The following is a 21,645-nucleotide window of genomic DNA, read 5'->3' as shown; positions in this document are numbered from 1 at the left end:
AGAACGGATTTATACCGAATTCACTACACAATTTTAATCACTGAGAGAAATCATTGGTTAATAAACTTTATACACACGAGAGTTGCCACATAATTGCCTGTTTTTCAATGTTTACGATATAACACTCTTAACCTTAACGCATACTCCTGAATTTCATTCTGACATTCCCAAGCCAAAATCATTCAACACTGCAAATATTACACTTTTACTACAAATTAGTAGGGACCTGTCCCTCTTACCATAATACTGATATCATTTGCATATCCACTATATTTACTGATATCATTTGCATATCCACTATATTGTGACATAACAACATACATTAGGCTACATGAAGACTGTGGCATCCCTTGTATAATTTATTTTACATAGTCGTGGTATTGATACGTCTGACAAGTACATCCCATCTACTCTAACTACTTACCTAGTCATGAAAATCACGTCGTCGCCTATCACTAACAGTTCTTACAATATCACATGAAACATTACAGTCTCGACTGAGTAAGCAGTGTGAACGGATGTGCTGAGCGAGTGCTGAGGAATGGGGATTAAGTTGGAGCCGTATCGAGTGAGGATTGGAATTTGGCAGTGTAGGAGGAAGAAGACAACGAAATTATGTAAGAGGATTAAGAGAGAAGTGTCCTCGGTTTTTCATCCTTCGTGATTCGTTTCAAAGATTTAGTCCACGCTTTCCTTCTGATCAGATTTTGCTTGTCGTTCGGAAACTTGAAAAAGACTGAGTTCAAGTAGGAGAGTTGCTGTATGAAAAATTACACCCAACTCTCGGAACAATAATAAATTGTTGTTACTGTTAGAAATAGTGGAACCACAATCAGTTTTGGACGTCGATAGAAGCTAATGTCAATGCAAACCGCATGCTACAATAGACCAAGACCGACTGCAATCCTCAGACCGTAATATTTTTAAAAACATGGCGGTCGAAGTAGCCGGACTGCTGGTACTGGCTAACATGAAAATATCACGAACATCTACATATATAAAATAGGAGTTTTGTCTGTACATTGCTCAGAATTTTAAAAATATGGTATTTCTGTATCAGTCGTCCCCACAGTAACAAGAAAATGCGTTTTTTAAAATTTCCGTAATTTCTGTCTGTCTGTCTGTCTGTATGTATGTATGTATGTATGTATGTATGTACACGCATTACGAGAAAAAGGCTGAAGAGAATTTAATGAAAATCGGTATGAAAAGTTGGGAAATACACTGACTGACAGTGACAATGCAACACCAAGGAGGAGTGGTTCGAAAGGGATGAAAGTTGGGAAAAAAACAGAGACGGCACGGACGAATAATTGATGTTTATTTCAAACCGATATGCAGGTTACACAATGCGCACGGCATCGACTCAGTAGGATGTAGGACCACCGCGAGCGGCGATGCACGCAGACGTCGAGGTACAGAGTCAATAAGAGTGCGGATGGTGCCCTGAGGGATGGTTCTCCATTCTCTGTCAACCATTTGCCAAAGTTGGTCGTCCGTACGAGGCTGGGGCAGAGTTTGCAAACGGCGTCCAATGAGATCCCACACGTGTTCGATTGGTGAGAGATCCGGAGAGTACGCTGGCCACGGAAGCATCTGTACACCTCGTAGAGCCTGTTGGGAGATGCGAGCAGTGTGTGGGCGGGCATTATCCTGCTGAAACAGAGCATTGGGCAGCCCCTGAAGGTACGGGAGTGCCACCGGCCGCAGCACATGCTGCACGTAGCGGTGGGCATTTAACGTGCCTTGAATACGCACTAGAGGTGACGTGGAATCATACGCAATAGCGCCCCAAACCATGATGCTGCGTTGTCTAGCGGTAGGGCGCTCCACAGTTACTGCCGGATTTGACCTTTCTCCACGCCGACGCCACACTCGTCTGCGGTGACTATCACTGACAGAACAGAAGCGTGACTCATCGGAGAACACGACGTTTCGCCATTCCCTCATCCAAGTCGCTCTAGCCCGGCACCATGCCAGGCGTGCACGTCTATGCTGTGGAGTCAATGGTAGTCTTCTGAGCGGACGCCGGGAGTGCAGGCCTCCTTCAACCAATCGACGGGAAATTGTTCTGGTCGATATTGGAACAGCCAGGGCGTCTTGCACATGCTGAAGAATGGCGGTTGACGTGGCGTGCGGGGCTGCCACCGCTTGGCGGCGGATGCGCCGATCCTCGCGTGCTGACGTCACTCGGGCTGCGCCTGGACCCCTCGCACGTGCCACATGTCCCTGCGCCAACCATCTTCGCCACAGGCGCTGCACCGTGGACACATCCCTATGGGTATCGGCTGCGATTTGACGAAGCGACCAACCTGCCCTTCTCAGCCCGATCACCATACCCCTCGTAAAGTCGTCTGTCTGCTGGAAATGCCTCCGTTGACGGCGGCCTGGCATTCTTAGCTATACACGTGTCCTGTGGCACACGACAACACGTTCTACAATGACTGTCGGCTGAGAAATCACGGTACGAAGTGGGCCATTCGCCAACGCCGTGTCCCATTTATCGTTCGCTACGTGCGCAGCACAGCGGCGCATTTCACATCATGAGCATACCTCAGTGACGTCAGTCTACCCTGCAATTGGCATAAAGTTCTGACCACTCCTTCTTGGTGTTGCATTTGCTCTGTCAGTCAGTGTAAGTCGCTACAATTTAGGCTATAAATAATTTTATTCACGCTGAGTAAAATGGTAGTTTAGGGGAAGGCCTAAAAGTTATTCTGAAATATTTATTTTATTAATGGTCCTATCTTGACGAAAATCGGTATAAAAAGGTGAGATATAAGTTGCTATAATCTAGGCGATAAGCAATGTTATTCACGCTGAGTGAAATGGTAGTTTAGGGGAAGGCATAACAATTTATTCTCAAATATTTATGTTATTAGTGGTTGTATCTTAATGAAAATCGGTAGGCAAAGTTGAAGAATACGTTGCTACAATCTAGGCTATAAATAATTATATTCACGCTGAGAAAAATGATGGCTTAGGGGAAGGCCAGTAATTTAACTCTCAAGTATTTATGATATTGGTGGTCCTATCTTAATGAAAATCGGTACGCAAAGTCGGGGAGTAAGGCGCTATAATCTAGGCCATAAATAATGTTATTAATGCTGAGTTAAATGGTAGTTTAGGGGAAGGCCAAAAATGTAATTCTCAAATATTTATGTTTTTAGTGGTCGTATCGATAAATACTACATAACTAAAGTTATATGGTATTAAATTTTCGATCATTTATGTCTTCTACATTGTTACCGTATAGGCTATGATCACAGAGATATTCATGAATTTGGATTTTTGTTACTAAGTCTATATCAGCACCGGGTCACAGGAAGATTGGTAAACAGAATTTGATGAAAATAGGTATGTAAAGTCGGAGAATAATGAACTAAAATCTACGCTATAAATATTTTTAAGACGCCCTAATATCACAGAGTCGAAAGAAAACTAAATTTAAAGGCCTACAATATAGAAAGCTCATAAAATTGATCAACAATAACATTATATTGACCGTTGTTTTTTTGTTTTTTTTGCTATTTGTTTTACGTCGCACCGACACAGATAGGTCTTTTGGCGACGATGGGATAGGAAAGGCCTAGGAAGTGGAAGGAAGCGGCCGTGGCCTTAATGGACCGTTGTTTGTTGTGATGTGCTTTGTATCTCCTGTTGCCACTCATCTCGGATAGATAGGATTATTGCTGCGTACCGTTTTTTTTTAAACTTTGCTTTACGTCGCTCCGATACAGATAGGTCTTATGGCGACGATGGGATAGGAAAGGGCCAGGAGTGTGAAGGAAGCGGTCTTGGCCTTAATTAAGGTACAGCCGCAGCATTTGCCTGGTGTGAAAAAGGGAAACAACGGAATGCCATCTTCTGCGCTGCCGACAGTGGGGTTCGAATCCACTATCTCCCGCATGCAAGCTCACAGCTGAGCGCCCCTAAGCACACGGTCAACTCGCCCGGTCGTACCGAGTGTAACAGCCTGCTTGAATATTGGCGAGAAGTAGCTGGGGAGTTAGATAACTTTCTTCTTTAGCATGCCATTCCTGTGGTTCATAAATTTTCTGATACCACTGGTACGTAACACACTGGTTCATCATAACATTCGAACTATTGAATCCCTACTCTGAGGCACTGAATGGAATGAGCAGTGTGCATATGTTACGGAATAATGGCAGAGAAGTGTTCACGGCTCTCTGCGGCCTGGTCATTCCAGCTCTGAAACTTTGGACTGTTAGATCGGCGCTGTAGTACTGTTCGTTAAAAGTGAGAAAATGTGGGGGTTTTCATTTGATCGAGTGTTTTATATGATATAACATTGCTTTTAATCGCTACATTCCTACTGACGTTTTTGTAGTGACCTATGTTGACTTCAGTTAGGAAAACCAAAAAGTCAGTCTTTCTGAGAATCCCGTAGCGAAGCACGGGTACATCAGCTAGTATTATATAAACGGCGGTAATTTAACATAAAATGTAACATCATACGGAAAATCACTTTTTTCACGTACGAAAACGCTTCTCCAATTAGTACGCACCACATATAATCAACTAGAATCGCGTATATTCTACTAGAAAAGAGAAAAACAAGCTTATTATTTATAAATTTCAATTAGTCAAATAACGGTTTCTCTTAGAGTTCTCTTCACTGGATAGAAGAGTATACATGATAAAACTGTTAAAATTATATTTATCAAGTCATTTTCAATGTTTCAGTATAAATTAAGGTGCGAAATTCCTCAATTTATTCGCTCTCATGAGAACTATGAAACATAATTTTGCCTTATTTTTGAAGTGATGGACAATTTCTTATATTCAGCACCCACATGAAAGGAAAGTACACCCGAAATAATAATGTTATTGGCTTTACGTCCCACTAACTACAGTTTTTACGGTTTACTGGGACGTCGAAGTGCCGGAATTTAATCCTGGTACTCCTGCTAACGTCAACATAATGTTGACATGGCATAGCAACACTTCACACAATGATGGTGACCTTATTAATGAAACGTTCAGGCACTAAAGATATAATAGGTGTTTACCCATTAAAGAACATGAGTGCAAAAACTCTATTGACTCTAAAAATTGATATTTAACCACATAGACGAGCTTCAGTTCGGTGTAGTCTGCTTAAACAGTTAACCACAAGCATGAATCGGAAGGTGTTGGTGGTGTAAAACCCTGCGTTACAATCCCATCTAATCCGTCCAAGTCACCATTTCTTCTGTGAAACAGTATACAGATTGCTCCATCTGTCACACTTACAAGTCTTGTTATACTCTAAGATCCAGCGAAACATTTCCGCAGGTAGGCACAGATTACTGGAAAATTTCATTTTAATATTTTAAAAACTTTCAGAGTTATCAGGTAAACGGTTCTGAAAAACAAAAGTTACGGAAGACGAGCGACAAACTTACTGATAAAGGGCTTATTTGGGGAACACGGCTTCACGTTTTTGGTCATAATTCCGTAAGTACTGACGATATTAACCAACAGTTTACACTGTTATAAAGAGAAAAGTTCAATTTTAAATGAAAAATGAATTGAAAAATCAAATTGGTCGGTCAAATGTATTGGTCCCCCTTAACAGTTATAAATTAACCGAGTCGAAACAGAAAAGAGATGGTTTCAGATATTAAAAAAAACAAAACAAGAAAATTAACAACCCTCAGTTACTCACCGTTGGGCATTATTTCGATGTTATTGTAGGACAAGTCCAGTTTTCCCAGATTTGCTAATGATCCCATAAGAGTTTCAGGTCGTTTCCAGTCGTTGCCAAGGAATTGTAGCTCAACTAAGCTACTAAGATTCATTCGAGATACCCAAGACGTGTTGATAGAACCGCTAGCTCGGGTAGACTTGAAGTTCATTCGCCAGATCCAATCCTTTTGGAAAACTGTGTCATCCTGGACGTAATTCCAAAACTCCTCATTAAATGGAGAATAGTTGAATAAGGCTGTATCCATAAAACCTGGCACTGGTATGAAGATAGCAATGCATTCCCTGTGAACAAAACATAATATAGTATTACTCCTCATGAGATGTGAAACTGTCCTCAGTCATAAACCCCATACACTTGTGAGTGTATAGACTATGAGGTTGTAGAGTCCATAGTAACCAGTGTCACTGCAATTACAGTGACGACTTTTGTTTGGTCGTGCTATCAAAAGATAAGCCTTTGTCCACATACGTGCGCGCTTTTATTAGCGCTAGGGGGATCTTTTAAACGAATACTGTAACAATCTAAAAATTGTATGTGACTAAGTGTAGGATATAAGAGAGGGACAAGAACCCTAACTACGCCAGTTTACAAATAAATAAATAAATAAATAAATAAATAAATAAATAAATAAATAAATAAATAAATAAATAAATAAATAAATAAATAAATAAATAAATAAATAAATAAATAAATAAATTTACAATCTCCTTAAATTATAAAGTACGTTAATTTAGTACATCTGTATATATAAAGTATATATAAAGTGCTCAGAAATTAAAAGAGAATGGTATTTCTGTGCCCGTCATGTCTACAGTAACAAGGACACTTTAATTTCTGACTGTATGTATGCGCACCACGCCAATCTTTGACTACTGTGACGTGTACTTATTGACCTAACCTGTGAACAAGTTGCAAAGCTACAACGTGCACAGAACTCCTGCATTCTATGTGCCTTCCAGCTCAGGCATTGATGCTTGTATAACACCATACTACAAAAAGCCAGGATGGTTACACTTTTTTTTTTTGCTAGTGGCTTTACGTCGCACCGACACAGACAGGTCTTATGGCGACGAGGTGGTTACTTTTAAACGACCGTAGAAACACCCAACAAATGACTCTCGTCTACCACTTGGATTGTACAAACGGCCCCACGTATCTATCGTCCAATTTTAGACTTCTTTCTTCATTCCACGAAATTAATACTCGCTCCGGATCGCTGCTCGAAATATCACCTCATCGAACAAATATTTACAGCTATTTCTTCCTGGTCACTGCTTCGAGGTTACGGAATACGATTCCAGTAGATATTGCTCATCAAGGACCCTACCGTAAATCCCTCCAGAACACTTACAACTAATTTGAATGAAGACATGTGTGAATGATGTGTAAATGATACCAAAAATTATATATATTAAATGTAGGTATCTCAGGCTATCCCATTTACGTTTTACTCTTCTCACTTAAGGTTGTGCATTGGTTTCTCAGAATAGAAAACATAGTAACACAATAATATAGTAACATGGTGTTTAGTGAACTCAGATTTACCGTAGTCATATTCAGTTCATTTCATTTTTCTTCATATTAGAATACGTTTTCCTTTTAGATAGTAGACATTGTAGTAATAACTTAGACATTCTTTAGTTATTAATTTGAATTTTTTAATTGCTAACTCCCTATCAATCCTATATTTTTCATTAACAGTAATCATAATTAATTCTATTATTATTGCTCTTTATCTGATTTACATGGTTTCTCCCATTAATTGTAGTGAATTACCACAATATTTTAAAATGATACTGTAAAAATAAAAAAATTGTATGTGATTAAATGTAGAATCTAAGAGAGGAACAACAGCCCTAACTACGCCACTTTATAAAGACACAGATAAATAACTAAATAAATAAATAAATTTACAATCTCTCTAAATTTTATCTGTACATTGCTCAGAATTTAAAAAAGAGTGGTATTTCTGTATAGGTCGTGTCCACACTAACAAGGAAGTGCACTTTTTAATTTTCCGTAAGTTCTGTCTGTCTGTATATATGTATGTACGCATGATCTAGGGAGCGGTGATACGGGTACAGGGATCTGGAAGTCAAGTAGGGATGACATAAAAATGTTAGTGTTGTACTGTCAATTTAAGGAGTTGAATCGTGGCTAAGAAATGATATAATGGAAGCAAACATTTTCTCACGGAACTGGAGTGTGTATCGTAGAAATGGGATAGGAATGGTAGGAGGGGTGTATTCATTCTGGAAAAGAAGAATTTGTAAGCTACGAAAAAGTTAAAGACGACAAACATGAAATTCTAGGTGTAAGGCTCATATCTAAATATTATAGGCAACTTGATATCTCTGGAGTGTACAGACCGGGAAATAATTATTTGATAAGATAATAAGCTATGTGGGAAACGATATGGAAAGGAATGTGATTATTACGGATGATCCCAATTTATCAAATGTTAATTGGAAAAGTAATGCGAATGACAGTAATCATGACCAGTAAATGGCAAATAAGTTAATATTAGGGCGCCCACGCTCCTCCGCAGCATTATTTTGGACTATTAGCATTCAAAAATAATGACATTACGTACTAGTTTATAACATTTATTTCACAATACTTCCATCCACACAATGTTCGCTGTGCGCCGACCCTTAGGTTTAATTTCTACTTTTACATTCTTAAATGTTTTTTCTCGCGATAAGGCAATATACAATTGTCCGTGGTTAAAAGCAGGACCAGGCAAATAGATTCCAACTCGAAGAAGTGTTTGACCTTGTGCTTTGTTGATCTATTACAAAACGCTAAGGTAATTGGAAATAGTCGTCGTTTAAAAGAGAAGGGCATTGTAATGTCAGATGGTGACAAATCCACGCGAGGTAGCACACTCTTCTCACCCGTTACAACTTCTAAATCTATGATATTGTCGTACATTTTTCTGACTATTAACCTCGCCCCGTTCAGTAATCCCTTAGTTGGATTGAAATTCCAAAGGAGCATTGCAATAGCACCTCCTTTCAGGTAGACCACTCACCTCAAGGTTGTTAAAAAATTCAGTGGGAAACTGCAAAACTTCACTTTCTTCTTCAGTTACCAATGTATTCACACTCGTTTAAGATCTTGAATATCCTGGAAGTAGATCTGAAACTACCCTATTAATGCCATGGTAATGCTATTTGAAATTATCGAAGAAGGCAAGTCGATTAAGTTCTTATCTGATTCAACATTATTTCTATTATAGAAGAAAGAAGGTTGTTCAAAATATTATGACAAATACTGAAGGTAAACAATGTACACTTCCTGCTTCGGAAGTATATGACTTCTATTCAAATTCCATAGGGACAGAAAATCCTGCTGTTCTAAGTAACTACACTTCTTCTGATGATGAGAATAACGAATATGACTGTTCCGTGACAGACGAGGAGATTCAACAAGCTATGAAGGGAATAAATGTTGATACTGCTCCTGGCCCTGATCGAGTATTTCTTAAGGTCATAAAGGAAATCGAATGTTCGAAAATCATCAGTATTATAGCAAATATAATGATAACCTGGGATTATGTTCCGCGAAGTTTTAGAAGAGGTCGTACTATCCTGTTATTTAAATCAGGAGATCCAAACGTAATTAGTAACTGGCGTCCAATAACAATTTTTTCTATTTTAAGAAGGATCATCGAAAGAAGTCTGGCAAGAAAAATTAGGCCTTTCATTGACTTACCAACCCATCAAAGAGGTTTTGTGTCTACACCAGGTACATTCATAAATTCATATTTGGTCAACAGTTGTCTTCAAGATGCGAAACTTAAAAAAAAAAAAAAAAAAAAAAAAAAAAAAAAAAAAAAAAATTGTTGCATCACTTTTCTAGATGTATCCAAAGCGTTCGATAATATTGATCATAATCATTTGGAATATGCACTAAATTTGACATCTGTTCCCAAGAAGCTATAGTCTTTAATAATATCTCTTTTCAGGAATAATTCGATTCATGTGGAAATAGACGCGATCACTCGAACTAAGGAAATTCAAGTTCATAGGGGAGTAGCTCAAAGATCGCCTCTTCTGTTTAATTTGGCAGTTGATTTCATATTAAGAGAGTTAAACGACTTAGAACATGCTCCTCAATTCGGCTACAATCTTGTGAAAGATATGGACAACGTGGCAGCGCTAGGTTTTGCTTATGATATTGCGTTAATATCTAAAGACAAAAAATCAGCAGCGCTTATGATTGACACAGTAAGCCAATGCCTTTCCAAAGTAGGCCTCACACTGAATACTTCTAAATCAAAAGCTATAGTTATTGAGAATGGGCAACTGATAAACGTTGTTATTAGGATTATCAGTGGACCTCAGGTGTCATCTATTGATAAGCAGGAAAACCTTAAATATTTGGGTGTTACATACAACAATGAAATAATATTAGATGAAAGGAACATTATAACTAAACTAAACGACAATTTATCGAGACTTGTGAACTCAACTTTTCTTAAACCAGATCAGAAAATTAACATTATAAATCAATACATTTGACCGAGTTTGATTTATCCTTTACAGTGTGCACCCTTATCGAAACTCAGACGCGGGTTTTTAGACGATGTCGATAAATTAATCAGAAGTACAGTAAAGGAAATAATTGGTTTACCAACGGATTGTCCAGATTGTATGCTCTACAGCTCAAATAAAGTTCGTGGATTGGGCGTTATGAGAGCGTCATGGGAATCTTTCCTTCAACACATTAACATCTGTAACAGACTGGACTGTGTTGTTGACCCACTTCTGGTACAAACAAGAAATTTTCAACAAGAAATAAGGGGTAGTCTGAGAAGCCTTGGCTTTGCTCCCGATGAACAACCTAAGATACAGACTCTTCGGAAGAAACTGAGAGATCAGCAGTTTGAAACATAGAAAAAACTACCACTTTTCAGAATGGACACAATCAAACACCTGGATTACAACGAAGAAAGGACTTTCAACTTCCCAATGGACTAATGCCATTAAAATGAACTGCAATGTGATAGCAGTCCAAAGCGTTCCAGGTAGAAGCCAAGAAAACAGTTGCCGTCACTGCAACGAGATGGAAACTCTCCCTCATGTTCTTGGTTTCTGCTCGAAAGGGGAACTATTGAGTAATAACAGGCACCATAGGGTCAGGAGCAGTATTGCAGAACTTCTCAAAAAATCTGGCAGATTTGAAGTCTTTGAAGAAGTGCACTGTATCTCTAGTGATGGATCCAGTAAAAGTGCAGACATTGTCGCGACTGACAGGGAGAGAAACATCGGGGTTGTTATTGATCCAACAATAAGGTTTGAGAGTAACAGTTCACAGGCCAAAGAAGTTGATTCTGAAACGAAGAGACACTACGAACCCTGTTTTAAATACTTTGAAGAAAAGTATCACATGCCCGCCAGTTGCTGGTGCGCGAGGATCTGTCACAAAATTTTCAATGAATTTCTTCCTTCGTTTTGGTATTCCCGTTTCGTATCTAAAATATATTTGTTTAGATGTTTTACGAGATTCTTTGTCAATGGTAAATCATCATTTGTACTATATGTGTAAAGAAAAATAAAGTTTTCCTGATCGGGGATAGCTGTAGGGCTACAACAGGGGAAATTAAAAATTAAAAAAATATATAAGCTCATTTTATCCTAAGATAAATAGTGCGAAAATAGATAATAATTTGATGCTGTCACCGTACGGTACCCTTTGTTCTAGGGCAGCTATCCCTTGTGGATTCTCTCTCTCACCAACACCGATTTTCAAGAGGAAATCTGTAAATTCACATTTATCTCCCTTAGGTCGCATATTTTTCTGAAGCTTGAAAATGTTGAAAAGTGGCCACTGAGGCGAAAACCTAATTGAATTTTTACTATAGCAGCTCTTGGTGCATGAGGAACAACAGATAATCCTTATCGGAAATATCCTATTATGATAATTTTTCCACCGAAAGGTACCTCATTACCCATTATAACTTTCAGTGAAATGAAATGGCGTATGGCTTTTAGTGCCGGGAGTGTCCGAGGACAAGTTCGGCTCGCCAGATGCAGGTCTTCCAATTTGACTCCCGTAGGCGATCTGCGCGTCGTGATGAGGATGAAATGATGATGAAGACGACACACACATACCCAGTCCCCGTGCCAGAGAAATTAACCAATGATGATTAAAATTCACGATCCTGCTGGGAATCGAACCCGGGACCCCTGTGACCAAAGGCCAGCACGCTAGCCATTTAGCCATGGAGCCGGACATAACTTTCAGTAACCGGTTTATACGCATTAAATAATGTTTCTTTGCCATGAGTGCTTCATCCCAAATGATGAGCTTAGCAGAACGAAAAATATTAGCCTCTTTGCTATTCACAATCAAACTCGATACAGAATGTTCATGTAAATTTAAAGTAAATCGGCTGTAAACTGTACGACCTTGAGGAAGCAACATAGGAGCAATTCTAGTCAACCCTACAGAAATGACTTGTATTCCTAAATTAATGCAACTTTGGATTAAACACCGATACACAAAAGTCTTTCCAGTATCGCCTGGTCCATCCAGAAAGTATGCCTTGCAGTCACTTGTAGATGCTCCATTATTCAGGAATAACTGAAGAATTTCGTCAATAATAAAAACCCGTTGTTCTTCATTACCTGTAGCCCTCATCTGTGTTAGTTCCCCAACTTGGATTTCCTCCCGAGTTTCCTCTTCATTTTGAGGGGAATCCTCAATGGTAGGTAGGCTAAATCGAAAGATGAAAGAGAAAAACCATGTAATTTTAGTGTACTGGAAATGTCACACATGCTCGATGGGATTAAGGTCGGGACTCACTGCTAGCCATTCAATCTCTTGAATGTCCAGTTCTCGCAAGACAGGTCTGGTGATGTGCGCTACATTGTTGTGCATGAGTACGAATTCAGGACCAACACTGTACGCAGCAACCAACACATACTGTAGCAGTATCTGCTCGACGTAACCCGCACTGGTAAGAATATCACGGACGACGACAAGATCCGTGCGGCTGTCAATACTGATACCACCCCACACCATCACAGAACCTTGTCCAAATCGGTCGTCTTCGTGGACAACATTTGGCATGTACTGATCACCACGGAGTCTCCTTACACGTGGACGTCCATCACGCTGTGTCAGGGGAAATCTGGACTCGTCTGTGAACAACACAGGTCTCCATTGGCGACTTGACGTCGGTATGGGCAAATAGAAGGCGAGCTGCGCGATGTTGTTGCGTTAAACGGGGCACTCGAACAGGACGTCTGGGTCGTAAGAACACTTCGCTTAACCTGTTTCTTACTGTCTGGTCAGGCAACGTGACTCCAGTGACCCTCCTGAGGTCTTGTTGCAGTCAGTGGAGTATACTGAGGGCTATCAGTGAACCCAAATCTCAATTGAGAATGATGGAAGTCTAAAGCTTGTTATAATGTAATCATCTGAAACATTGTTCCATTTACAAAACTCGAAAGCAGTGAGAAAAGACGTCGCACGTATTTCTGAGAGCAAGGCATCGGAGACTTTTATTGCAGCCCAGACTCTCGTCCCTCTCCCCTCGACTCATCACACGCGGCTTGCTGCTGGATATCGGATAGGAGCGCGGACCGGCGTTGGATAGGGGTGTTAGCTAGGCTTCGGTCCGTCAGATCGTCACTGTTAACTATCAACCGTGCGTTACTCATCGTATATACTTCCTCACCTCATACTTCTGACTTAAAGATATAAGCTAAGAGAGTGCGGGTATGCCTCACTCCCATTTACTTCTACATCCTTGTAGGAAGAGACTGCAGGGCTGCTGTTAACGGAGCAATATAGATTTAATTTTTTTTTGGGTAGATCTGCTTAAATGAAATGCCATCTTTCAGGTTTAGTGTTTTCTTTTGTTGGTTGGAATCGAACCCGTGATCATGGGTCGGACACCACCACTGATCTACCGAGGAAGCTAATTAACCAGTAAACGATGGGCACGACCGCTGTAAAATAATAATAATAATACTAATAATAATAATAATAATAATAATAATAATAATAATAATAATAATAATAATAATAATAATAATGGGGCATGGCATCTATATAGGCTTGGTGCTGACCTAATGGGGACAAAATGAATGGCGAAGACGTCATAAAGACCCAGTCCCCAAGTCAGGTGAATTAACAGTATGAGGGGGTTGATTTCGGAAACTGAACCGGGGCCATCCGACCAAAGGCAAACGTTCTATCCATTTAGCCACAAAGCTGGACTTTCATTTGCTAAACCTTAGACTACCATCTCCACTGATCAGGGATTGAACATTGCTGGTAGCAGAGGCCAGGGCAGTAGCCTGTAAAGCAGCCTGCACAACACAGCAGGCTTCTCCGTTCCCTACTGGCTGCAGCTCAAAACGCTGAAGGCTTGACGTTCACTAAACCAATCATCGAATAAGTAATAATGTTATTTGCTTTACGTCCCACTAACTACTTTTACGGTTTTTCGGAGACGCCGAGGTGCCGGAATTTAGTCCCGCAGGAGTTCTTTTATGTGCCAGTAAATCTACCGACACGAGGCTGACGTATTTGAGCACCTTCAAATACCACCGGACTGAGTCAGGATCGAACCTGCCAAGTTGGAGTCGGAAGGCCAGCGCCTCAACCGTCTGAGCCACTCAGCCCGACCAACCATCGAAAAGAGGTAACCTAAGTCTAGTGGTAGTCGATGTCTTAATCCCAGCATACGCCACTGGTTGCAGTTATCTGGCAGTTGCTGAACGACGCCAAAACGCACAGATGGTCAGATATCGCTCATCCCGTGGGGCTGTCACGCGTCTACGACCTTATCCAACCCTCCTTGTGAACTGGCCTGTCTCATTGTAGCGATTCCACAAGCGTTGAATAACTGCGATCCACAGCAACACGACCAAAAGTCCATCCTTCCTGGACCAAAGTCCCGGCCCTTGCGACTTGAACCTCGTTAAGATGTCTCATGGGATGTGCTGGTTTATGTACAACGTGCTGAAATGACCGCAGTAGTCTGTGTACCTCACACGACACACGTACGCACCGCTATTCACTTTGTTGTGAGGGATCACCTGACAGTTTAATATATGGCTACGCCTACAGATGGAGTATAATTTCTATGTGACATACCCTGAGTAGCTAAGGTCTCAAGGTATGGTGTACAACCATTGGAACCCATCTACCAAATTAACGTTCACATACAAGACGTTGCAAAACCTGTTCCCGTAATTTTTTGAACTGTGTATTAATTCTTCTATCTGCCTAGAGAAAATAATAATAATTTCTTTCTTCCATTCTTTCTTTCTTTCTTAATCTGTTTACCCTCCAGGATTGGTTTCATCCTCGGACTCAGCGAGGGATCCCACCTCTACCGCCTCAAGGGCAGTGTCATGGAGAGGGATATGTGATGTTTGGGACATCACTGCATGTATTCAATTATTGAACTATATAATTAATTGATAAGATGTAAATATTTCATCACTGATAGGTCATTTTTAAAATTATATATAGGGTTTTAATCGTCCATTTCACATCATCATTTCATTTCTTTGTATCGCGGCTATAACGTATTCTGAACGAACCACATATTGGGTAACGTATTTCAACATCATTCATATTAATAGCTTGCAGTAAATTTTCCAATAGCCGTTGTGAGGTGACCAGGGTCAACAGGCTAATTTCAGCTCATTTCCAGGAAATGTACTCATCAAGGTTACGAGCGACCTACCCTCTCCACCTTCTGAAGAGACAGTTGAAACATTATGAACGCCTTCTTTTCAAAGTTCGCTACCTGACGCTTTGATTTCGCGGGAAAGATCAGCCTAGAATGGACGTAATGAAGCAACGTGATGGATTCACAGCAATACATAGGAGAAGGGATGAGACCTCGAATCTTACTGGACCATGTGATATGGCTGATGGAGGGAGACTTTTGAACCTACAGGGTATATACTTCGAAGACAAGAGTTGGAGAGGACATTCTTAGAGACAGAGACACTCTTGGAAGACACTGTTACTACGATTCTACGTCTGCACATCGGAGAAGATTTTAACTTAGTTCACTTCGCATCTGAGTATATACTACTCGAAAGTTACTCTCATTGGGACCTGTTATCTCAATGACGAGAGGTAGTCAACGGGAGACCGGTTTTGACTAGTACAGGGAAGGAGAGCTTTTATTATGAATTTAGTTACGCTACTGTTCCGTAATACGGAAGAATACAAGTGTATTCTCTCCATGAACATAACCCATGGTGGTTTGGCATTTAAAATTATGACTCATTATGACTTTATGTAAGGAGTACAGTAGGAAGTGTTAAGGCAGGAAAGTCATATTACAGCTAGTGTATTATGCACGAAGCAGAAGTAGGACTGGAATCCAACAACAGATGACGCAGCCGGTACGAGAGATCCATCATCAATCATTAGCTTCCAGATAACAGAGTCTACAAATGGTGAGCTAATGGCTGAAATTACTGCAAGTCTACGCGTTACAATTCATGTTCTTAGAGTTCATTTCATTTAATTTTCCTTTGGTTCCGTAAGTTCAGATTTCGTTAATACGCCGCTATGTCACGTTTTTCATCTTAATAAATAGCTGTTTTAATTTGTATTTTCTGAAATTATTATTAATGATCCTTAAATTCCAAGTTAGCGTACTTAATAATTTGTGTTCCGTCACCTCACCCCTGGGAGTTTTTTGAGTCTCATTACGTATTATTATTATTATTATTATTATTATTATTATTATTATTATTATTAATTATCAACTTTCGTTTTCAAGCCATAAGCTTGAAGGCTGGCGCCCATGGGATATTGTTTATGGAGAAACAATGAGATATCATTTATTTATATTAATATTAAAGTGACCCGCCACGTTATAATTTTGTCCCACATCTGTGGGCCGAGTGGGTACGTCACAGATAGTTTGGGTCGAGAGGATGAAACTGGGAAGGAGGACCAGTAACTCGCTCAGGCGGCCTCACCTGCTGTGATGAACAGAGGCCTTGTTGGAGGAGGGGAAGATCGGAAGGGATATACAGGAAGAGGGAAGGAAGCGGCCGTGGCCTTAAGTTAGGTACCATGCCGACATTTGCGTGGAGGAGAAGTGAAAAACTACGGAAAACCACTTCGAGGATGGCTGAGGAGGGAATCGAACCCCTCTCTATTCAGTTGACCTCCCGAGTCTGAGTGGACCCCGTTCCAGCCCTCGTGCCACTTTTCAAATTTTCGTGGCAGAGCCGAGAATCGAACCCGAGCCTCCGAGGGTGGCAGATAACTACAATAACTACTACGTCACAGAGACGGTCATAATTATTATTAATTATTATGATTATTAATTGTTACTTTTTACGGTAGAAGCATGGCTTTTGACAAGGCTTCGTGTACTCTATTTAGGCTATGGTTAGAGCGAATGGGATCCAGTCAAATGTAGGTGAACGGATGTATCACAGATGGGTCTTATGGCGACAAGGAGATAGGAAATGGCTAGGATCGGGAAGGAAGTGACTGTGGCCTTAAGGTAAGACCGAACGCCAAAATCTGAAAAAAATGACATTTTTCGTTTATTGACTTATCAACTTGGAATTTAACGAACATTTTGGTGTATCATTTATATGCAAATTCGTCCTAGAAGTATTTTAAATTATTTTTTAAGTTTACATCTACACTGCATGGATTTTCGTTTCATCTTGCACCGATTGATATAGTCATTGATATATCAGGAACTTGTTGACCTAGAAGGCTGTGGCTTGGCTCATTTTAAAGCTCCGGAAGTTTTCTATACTGTTGCGCTCTAAGATGTCTGCCTACTGTTGTTTACAAACAAATAATTGGCGATAAAATTATATGTTTATTGAATCCTCGTTGTGGTTTCACATTTCTTTCAGTTTTTTAATGATATCATCTGGATTAGGATTTGTGGGATATAATAAATTAAAGTTAGGGGTCTCAGATGCTGTAATAACCTTAAATCATGGGAATTCAGGCAGGCTTACGGTTCTTGAAGAACTGGGAGTAGGAAAGCATACAGCATCTGGATTGAAAGTGCTTGAATGGTTAAGGGTGCAAGAAGCAGAATTTGCGGCAAATATGGCAACAAAAGAAGCAAGAAAGAAGAAAAAAGGAGCGGGTTAGCCAGTGACTAGTCAGATTATGGTGCTGGATGCTTCTAATTTGTCTAGGAAAACGTATGGAGTAACTTTTAAGATACTTTCTTCACTCTTCAACTTTGGAGTTGATTTTCTTGAAACTAAAAAAATCTCAATAAATGTTCCTTTTTCTTCAAAACTATACAATGTATAGCCATGAAATTTTGACAGGTACTGAATGTGTATAAAATACAACTGGGGATCTACAATCAGGTCATTGCGACTAACACCTTGAGAGTTATGCCTCATTGTTCATGATATTTGTTATTAGAATATATAATTTCAAACAAAAAATCATTACTCCCACATTTATTGAACCACAGTTCCTATTGTAGATCCCAGCACCTTGTAAGAGTTGAGGAATATACTGTAAAATGTCATGCACTTATCTTTACCAATTTCTGAGAAAAAGGAACATAAATTATACAAAATTAACATTGGCGAGATAGGGCATTCGGTCTTACCTTAAATAAGGTACAGCCTTGCCTGGTGTGAATATAAAGAATGTACTGTACTTACTTAGAGTTCTTCCAGCATGGAGTAGAAAAGTTGACGATACCCGTCAAGACTTCCACCTTCGTATTGAATGTAACCCATCCTATTTTCTCATTTGTATTATTGAGAAAGTACGTATGCGACGTTGTATCAACAACACTGACACACACACTGGTCATTTCCGGGCCATCTATCACAGCTTCAGTTTTATTTAGTTTTATGAAATTATCAAGCAAATATTTTCCAACGGGTTTGCGGAAGTATCCCATATAACCACCATCATTTGTTAAAGTTATCTGCACAGGATAAGACTCAGGATTTGTATCCAGAAACTTTTTACACGTTCGTAGCAATTCTTCCTTATTTGACGTATCGCACGAACACGCAGTAATACAAAACATAAACATTACCAGTTGTCTAATATCCACGGCCTTCATCATTTTCACATGTATTTTTGAAGAGACTTATTACGAGAATTATTTACGAGCAACAACGTAAACACAAAGCCATTGATTAATGAATTCGTCAGGTCAACAATCGTTGTATGTGGCTAAGCGCTAATGCAAGGAAAAAATTAAAAGGATATCATCGCCAATGCACAGCATAAACAAGCACGACACGAATTATACAACACAAGCGCAGAAGTGTGAAGGTCTTGGAGTAACACTGGCGCGCCTCCACTCTCTCTAGCAGCTAGCTGGAGATGTGCTCAAGGAGAACGGTTGACTGTTCCAGCTCGATCTTCAGTGGTGGGAGAGAACTGGCGGAAAATCCTGCAAAAGAAACACAAATAAATTACCGTACTGTAACTGAACCTGATTTTATAACGTAATATCATCTTTCGAGGATGGCGTGCGTGTATTAAGGTGCCTCCCTCAGTGAACGCTGGCTTTGTATATAACTGGAGGAAGCTCAGGCCTTGTTGGCGTAACTAAACACATGTCGAAACACAGAAGCTAAGGTGTGGTTTTAAACAAGATTTGAGTACAACCACTACTTCATTTTCAGTATTCCTTTTGTAACCTGGTAATGATGATAATAATAATAATAATAATAATAATAATAATAATAATAATAATAATAATAATCAATACTGATCTGCATTTAGGGCAGTCGCCCAGGTGGCAGATTCCCTATCTGTTGTTTTCCTAGCCTTTTCCTAAATGATTTCAAAGAAATTGGAAATTTATTGAACATCTCCCTTGGTAAGTTATTCCAATCCCTAACTCCCCTTCCTATAAATGAATATTTGCCCCAGTTTCTCCTCTTGAATTCCTACTTTATCTTCATATTGTGATCTTTCCTACTTTTATAAACGCCACTCAAACTTATTCGTCTACTAATGTCATTCCACGCCATCTCTCCGCTGACAGCTCGGAACATACCACTTAGTCGAGCAGCTCTCCTTCTTTCTCTCAGTTCTACCCAGTCCAAACTTTGCAACGTTTTTGTAACGCTACTCGTTTGTCGGAAATCGCCCAGAACAAATCGAGCTGATTTTCTTTGGATTTCTTCCAGTTCTTGAATCAAGTAATCCTGGTGAGGGTCCCATACACTGGAACCATACTCTAGTTGGGGTCTTACCAGAGACTTATATGCCCTCTCCTTTACATCCTTACTACAACCCCTAAACACCCTCATAACCATGTGAAGAGATCGGTACCCTTTATTTACAATCCTATTTATGCGATTACCCCAATGAAGATCTTTCCTTATATTAACACCTAGATACTTACAATGATCCCCAAAAGGAACTTTCACCCCATCAACGTAGTAATTAAAACTAAGAGGACTTTTCCTATTTGTGAAACTCACAACCTGACTTTTAACCCCGTTTATCAACATACCATTGCTTGCTGACCATCTCACAACATTTTCGAGGTCACGTTGCAGTTGCTCACAATCTTGTAACTTATTTATTATTCTATAGAGAATAACATCATCCGCAAAAAGCCTTACCTCTGATTCCACTTCTTTACTCATATCATTTATATATATAAGAACACATAAAGGTCCGATAATACTGCGTTGAGGAATTCCTCTCTTAATTATTACAGGGTCAGATAAAGCTTCACCTACTCTAATTCTCTGAGATCTATTTTCTAGAAATATAGCAACCCATTCAGTCACTCTTTTGTCTAGTCTAATTGCACTAATTTTTGCCAGTAGTCTCCCATGATCCACCGTATTAAATGCTTTAGACAGGTCAATCGCGATACAGACCATTTGACCTCCAGAATCCAAGATATCTGCTATATCTTGCTGGAATCCTACAAGTTGAGCTTCAGTGGAATAACATTTTCTAAAACGGAACTGCCTTCTATCGAACCAGTTATTAATTTCACAAACATGTCTGATATAATCAGAAAGAATGCCTTCCCAAAGCTTACATACAATGCATGTCAAACTTACTGGCCTGTAATTTTCAACTTTATGTCTGTCACACTTTCCTTTATACACAGGGGCTAATAATAATAATAATAATAATAATAATAATAATAATAATAATAATAATAATAATAATAATAATAATAATAATAATAATAATAATAATAATAATAATAATAATTGTACCGGGCGGTACACCTCCACACCGTTTATTTAAAAGTTGCGCCAGTTAAAACTCCTCTTCTGGAGGAAGTCTGAACTTTATCTACGGTCTTAATTTCCAAATTTCTCAGAAGATGTCACTACCTGGAAATTTTTGAGTTTGTGAACTGTGTCATTTTCGACGTACTGTTGTCTTGCTTGTATTAAGAAGTGTGAACTTTCTCTTCTAGAGGACACTACTGAAGATCAACAATAGTGCACCCTAGTGCGGAGTCAAAGAACTATTTTGTTGGAGAAAATTTAATTTCAGGAGTTTGTTCTTTGTTAAATTTCTTTCTGTCATTGTTTAAGTTGGCAATATTTACCCCTTTCTTCCCCTTGTTTTGAATGTATCCAATCACGAATTTTTTCAATTAATTTCTGACCAATCTGGTGTATCCTTCCCCAACTTGAATCTGTTGCGGGGTCCTAACCAATAAAATCTTTGTGGGAGGGTGTTTTCTTTCCCCTAACGCCTAGAACTTTCTGCGAGAGTATTTAAACTGCTGATTTTAGGGTCTCCGGGCACTTCTGTTCCATCTTTCAGTGTATTAAGTACATAGCAGGAGGCGGGAAGCGCCTCTTTCCTCGGCAGCGGTCAACAATAAGGTAATGGCCGATTAATAAATTTTTTTCTTTGCCAGCTCAGCAGTTTAACTTTCGGGGCAGGTTCTAAGCGTTCCCCTATGTAACCTTTTCCTAAAATGTAAC

At 39.6% G+C, this 21,645-nt stretch overlaps 1 protein-coding gene across 1 annotated transcript in view; it reads right to left on the bottom strand.

Moving 5' to 3' along the window:
- Positions 1–19,078, bottom strand: part of LOC136874103 (toll-like receptor 13) — a 79,321-nt gene extending 60,243 nt beyond the window's left edge. The window contains exons 1-2 of the mRNA XM_067147655.2: positions 18,370–19,078; positions 5,672–5,994 (exon numbers count right to left, since the gene is read on the bottom strand). Of these exons, the coding sequence (XP_067003756.2) occupies positions 5,672–5,994; positions 18,370–18,785 (739 nt within the window). The 5' untranslated portion in view covers positions 18,786–19,078. The remainder of the gene's footprint in view (positions 1–5,671; positions 5,995–18,369) is intronic.
- Positions 19,079–21,645: the final 2,567 nt, after the last annotated feature.

This window comes from Anabrus simplex, chromosome 5 (genome assembly GCF_040414725.1).
Source record: "Anabrus simplex isolate iqAnaSimp1 chromosome 5, ASM4041472v1, whole genome shotgun sequence".
In the NCBI taxonomy this organism is placed as follows: Eukaryota; Metazoa; Arthropoda; class Insecta; order Orthoptera; family Tettigoniidae; genus Anabrus; species Anabrus simplex.
This window is presented reverse-complemented; position numbering and strand designations above follow the sequence as displayed.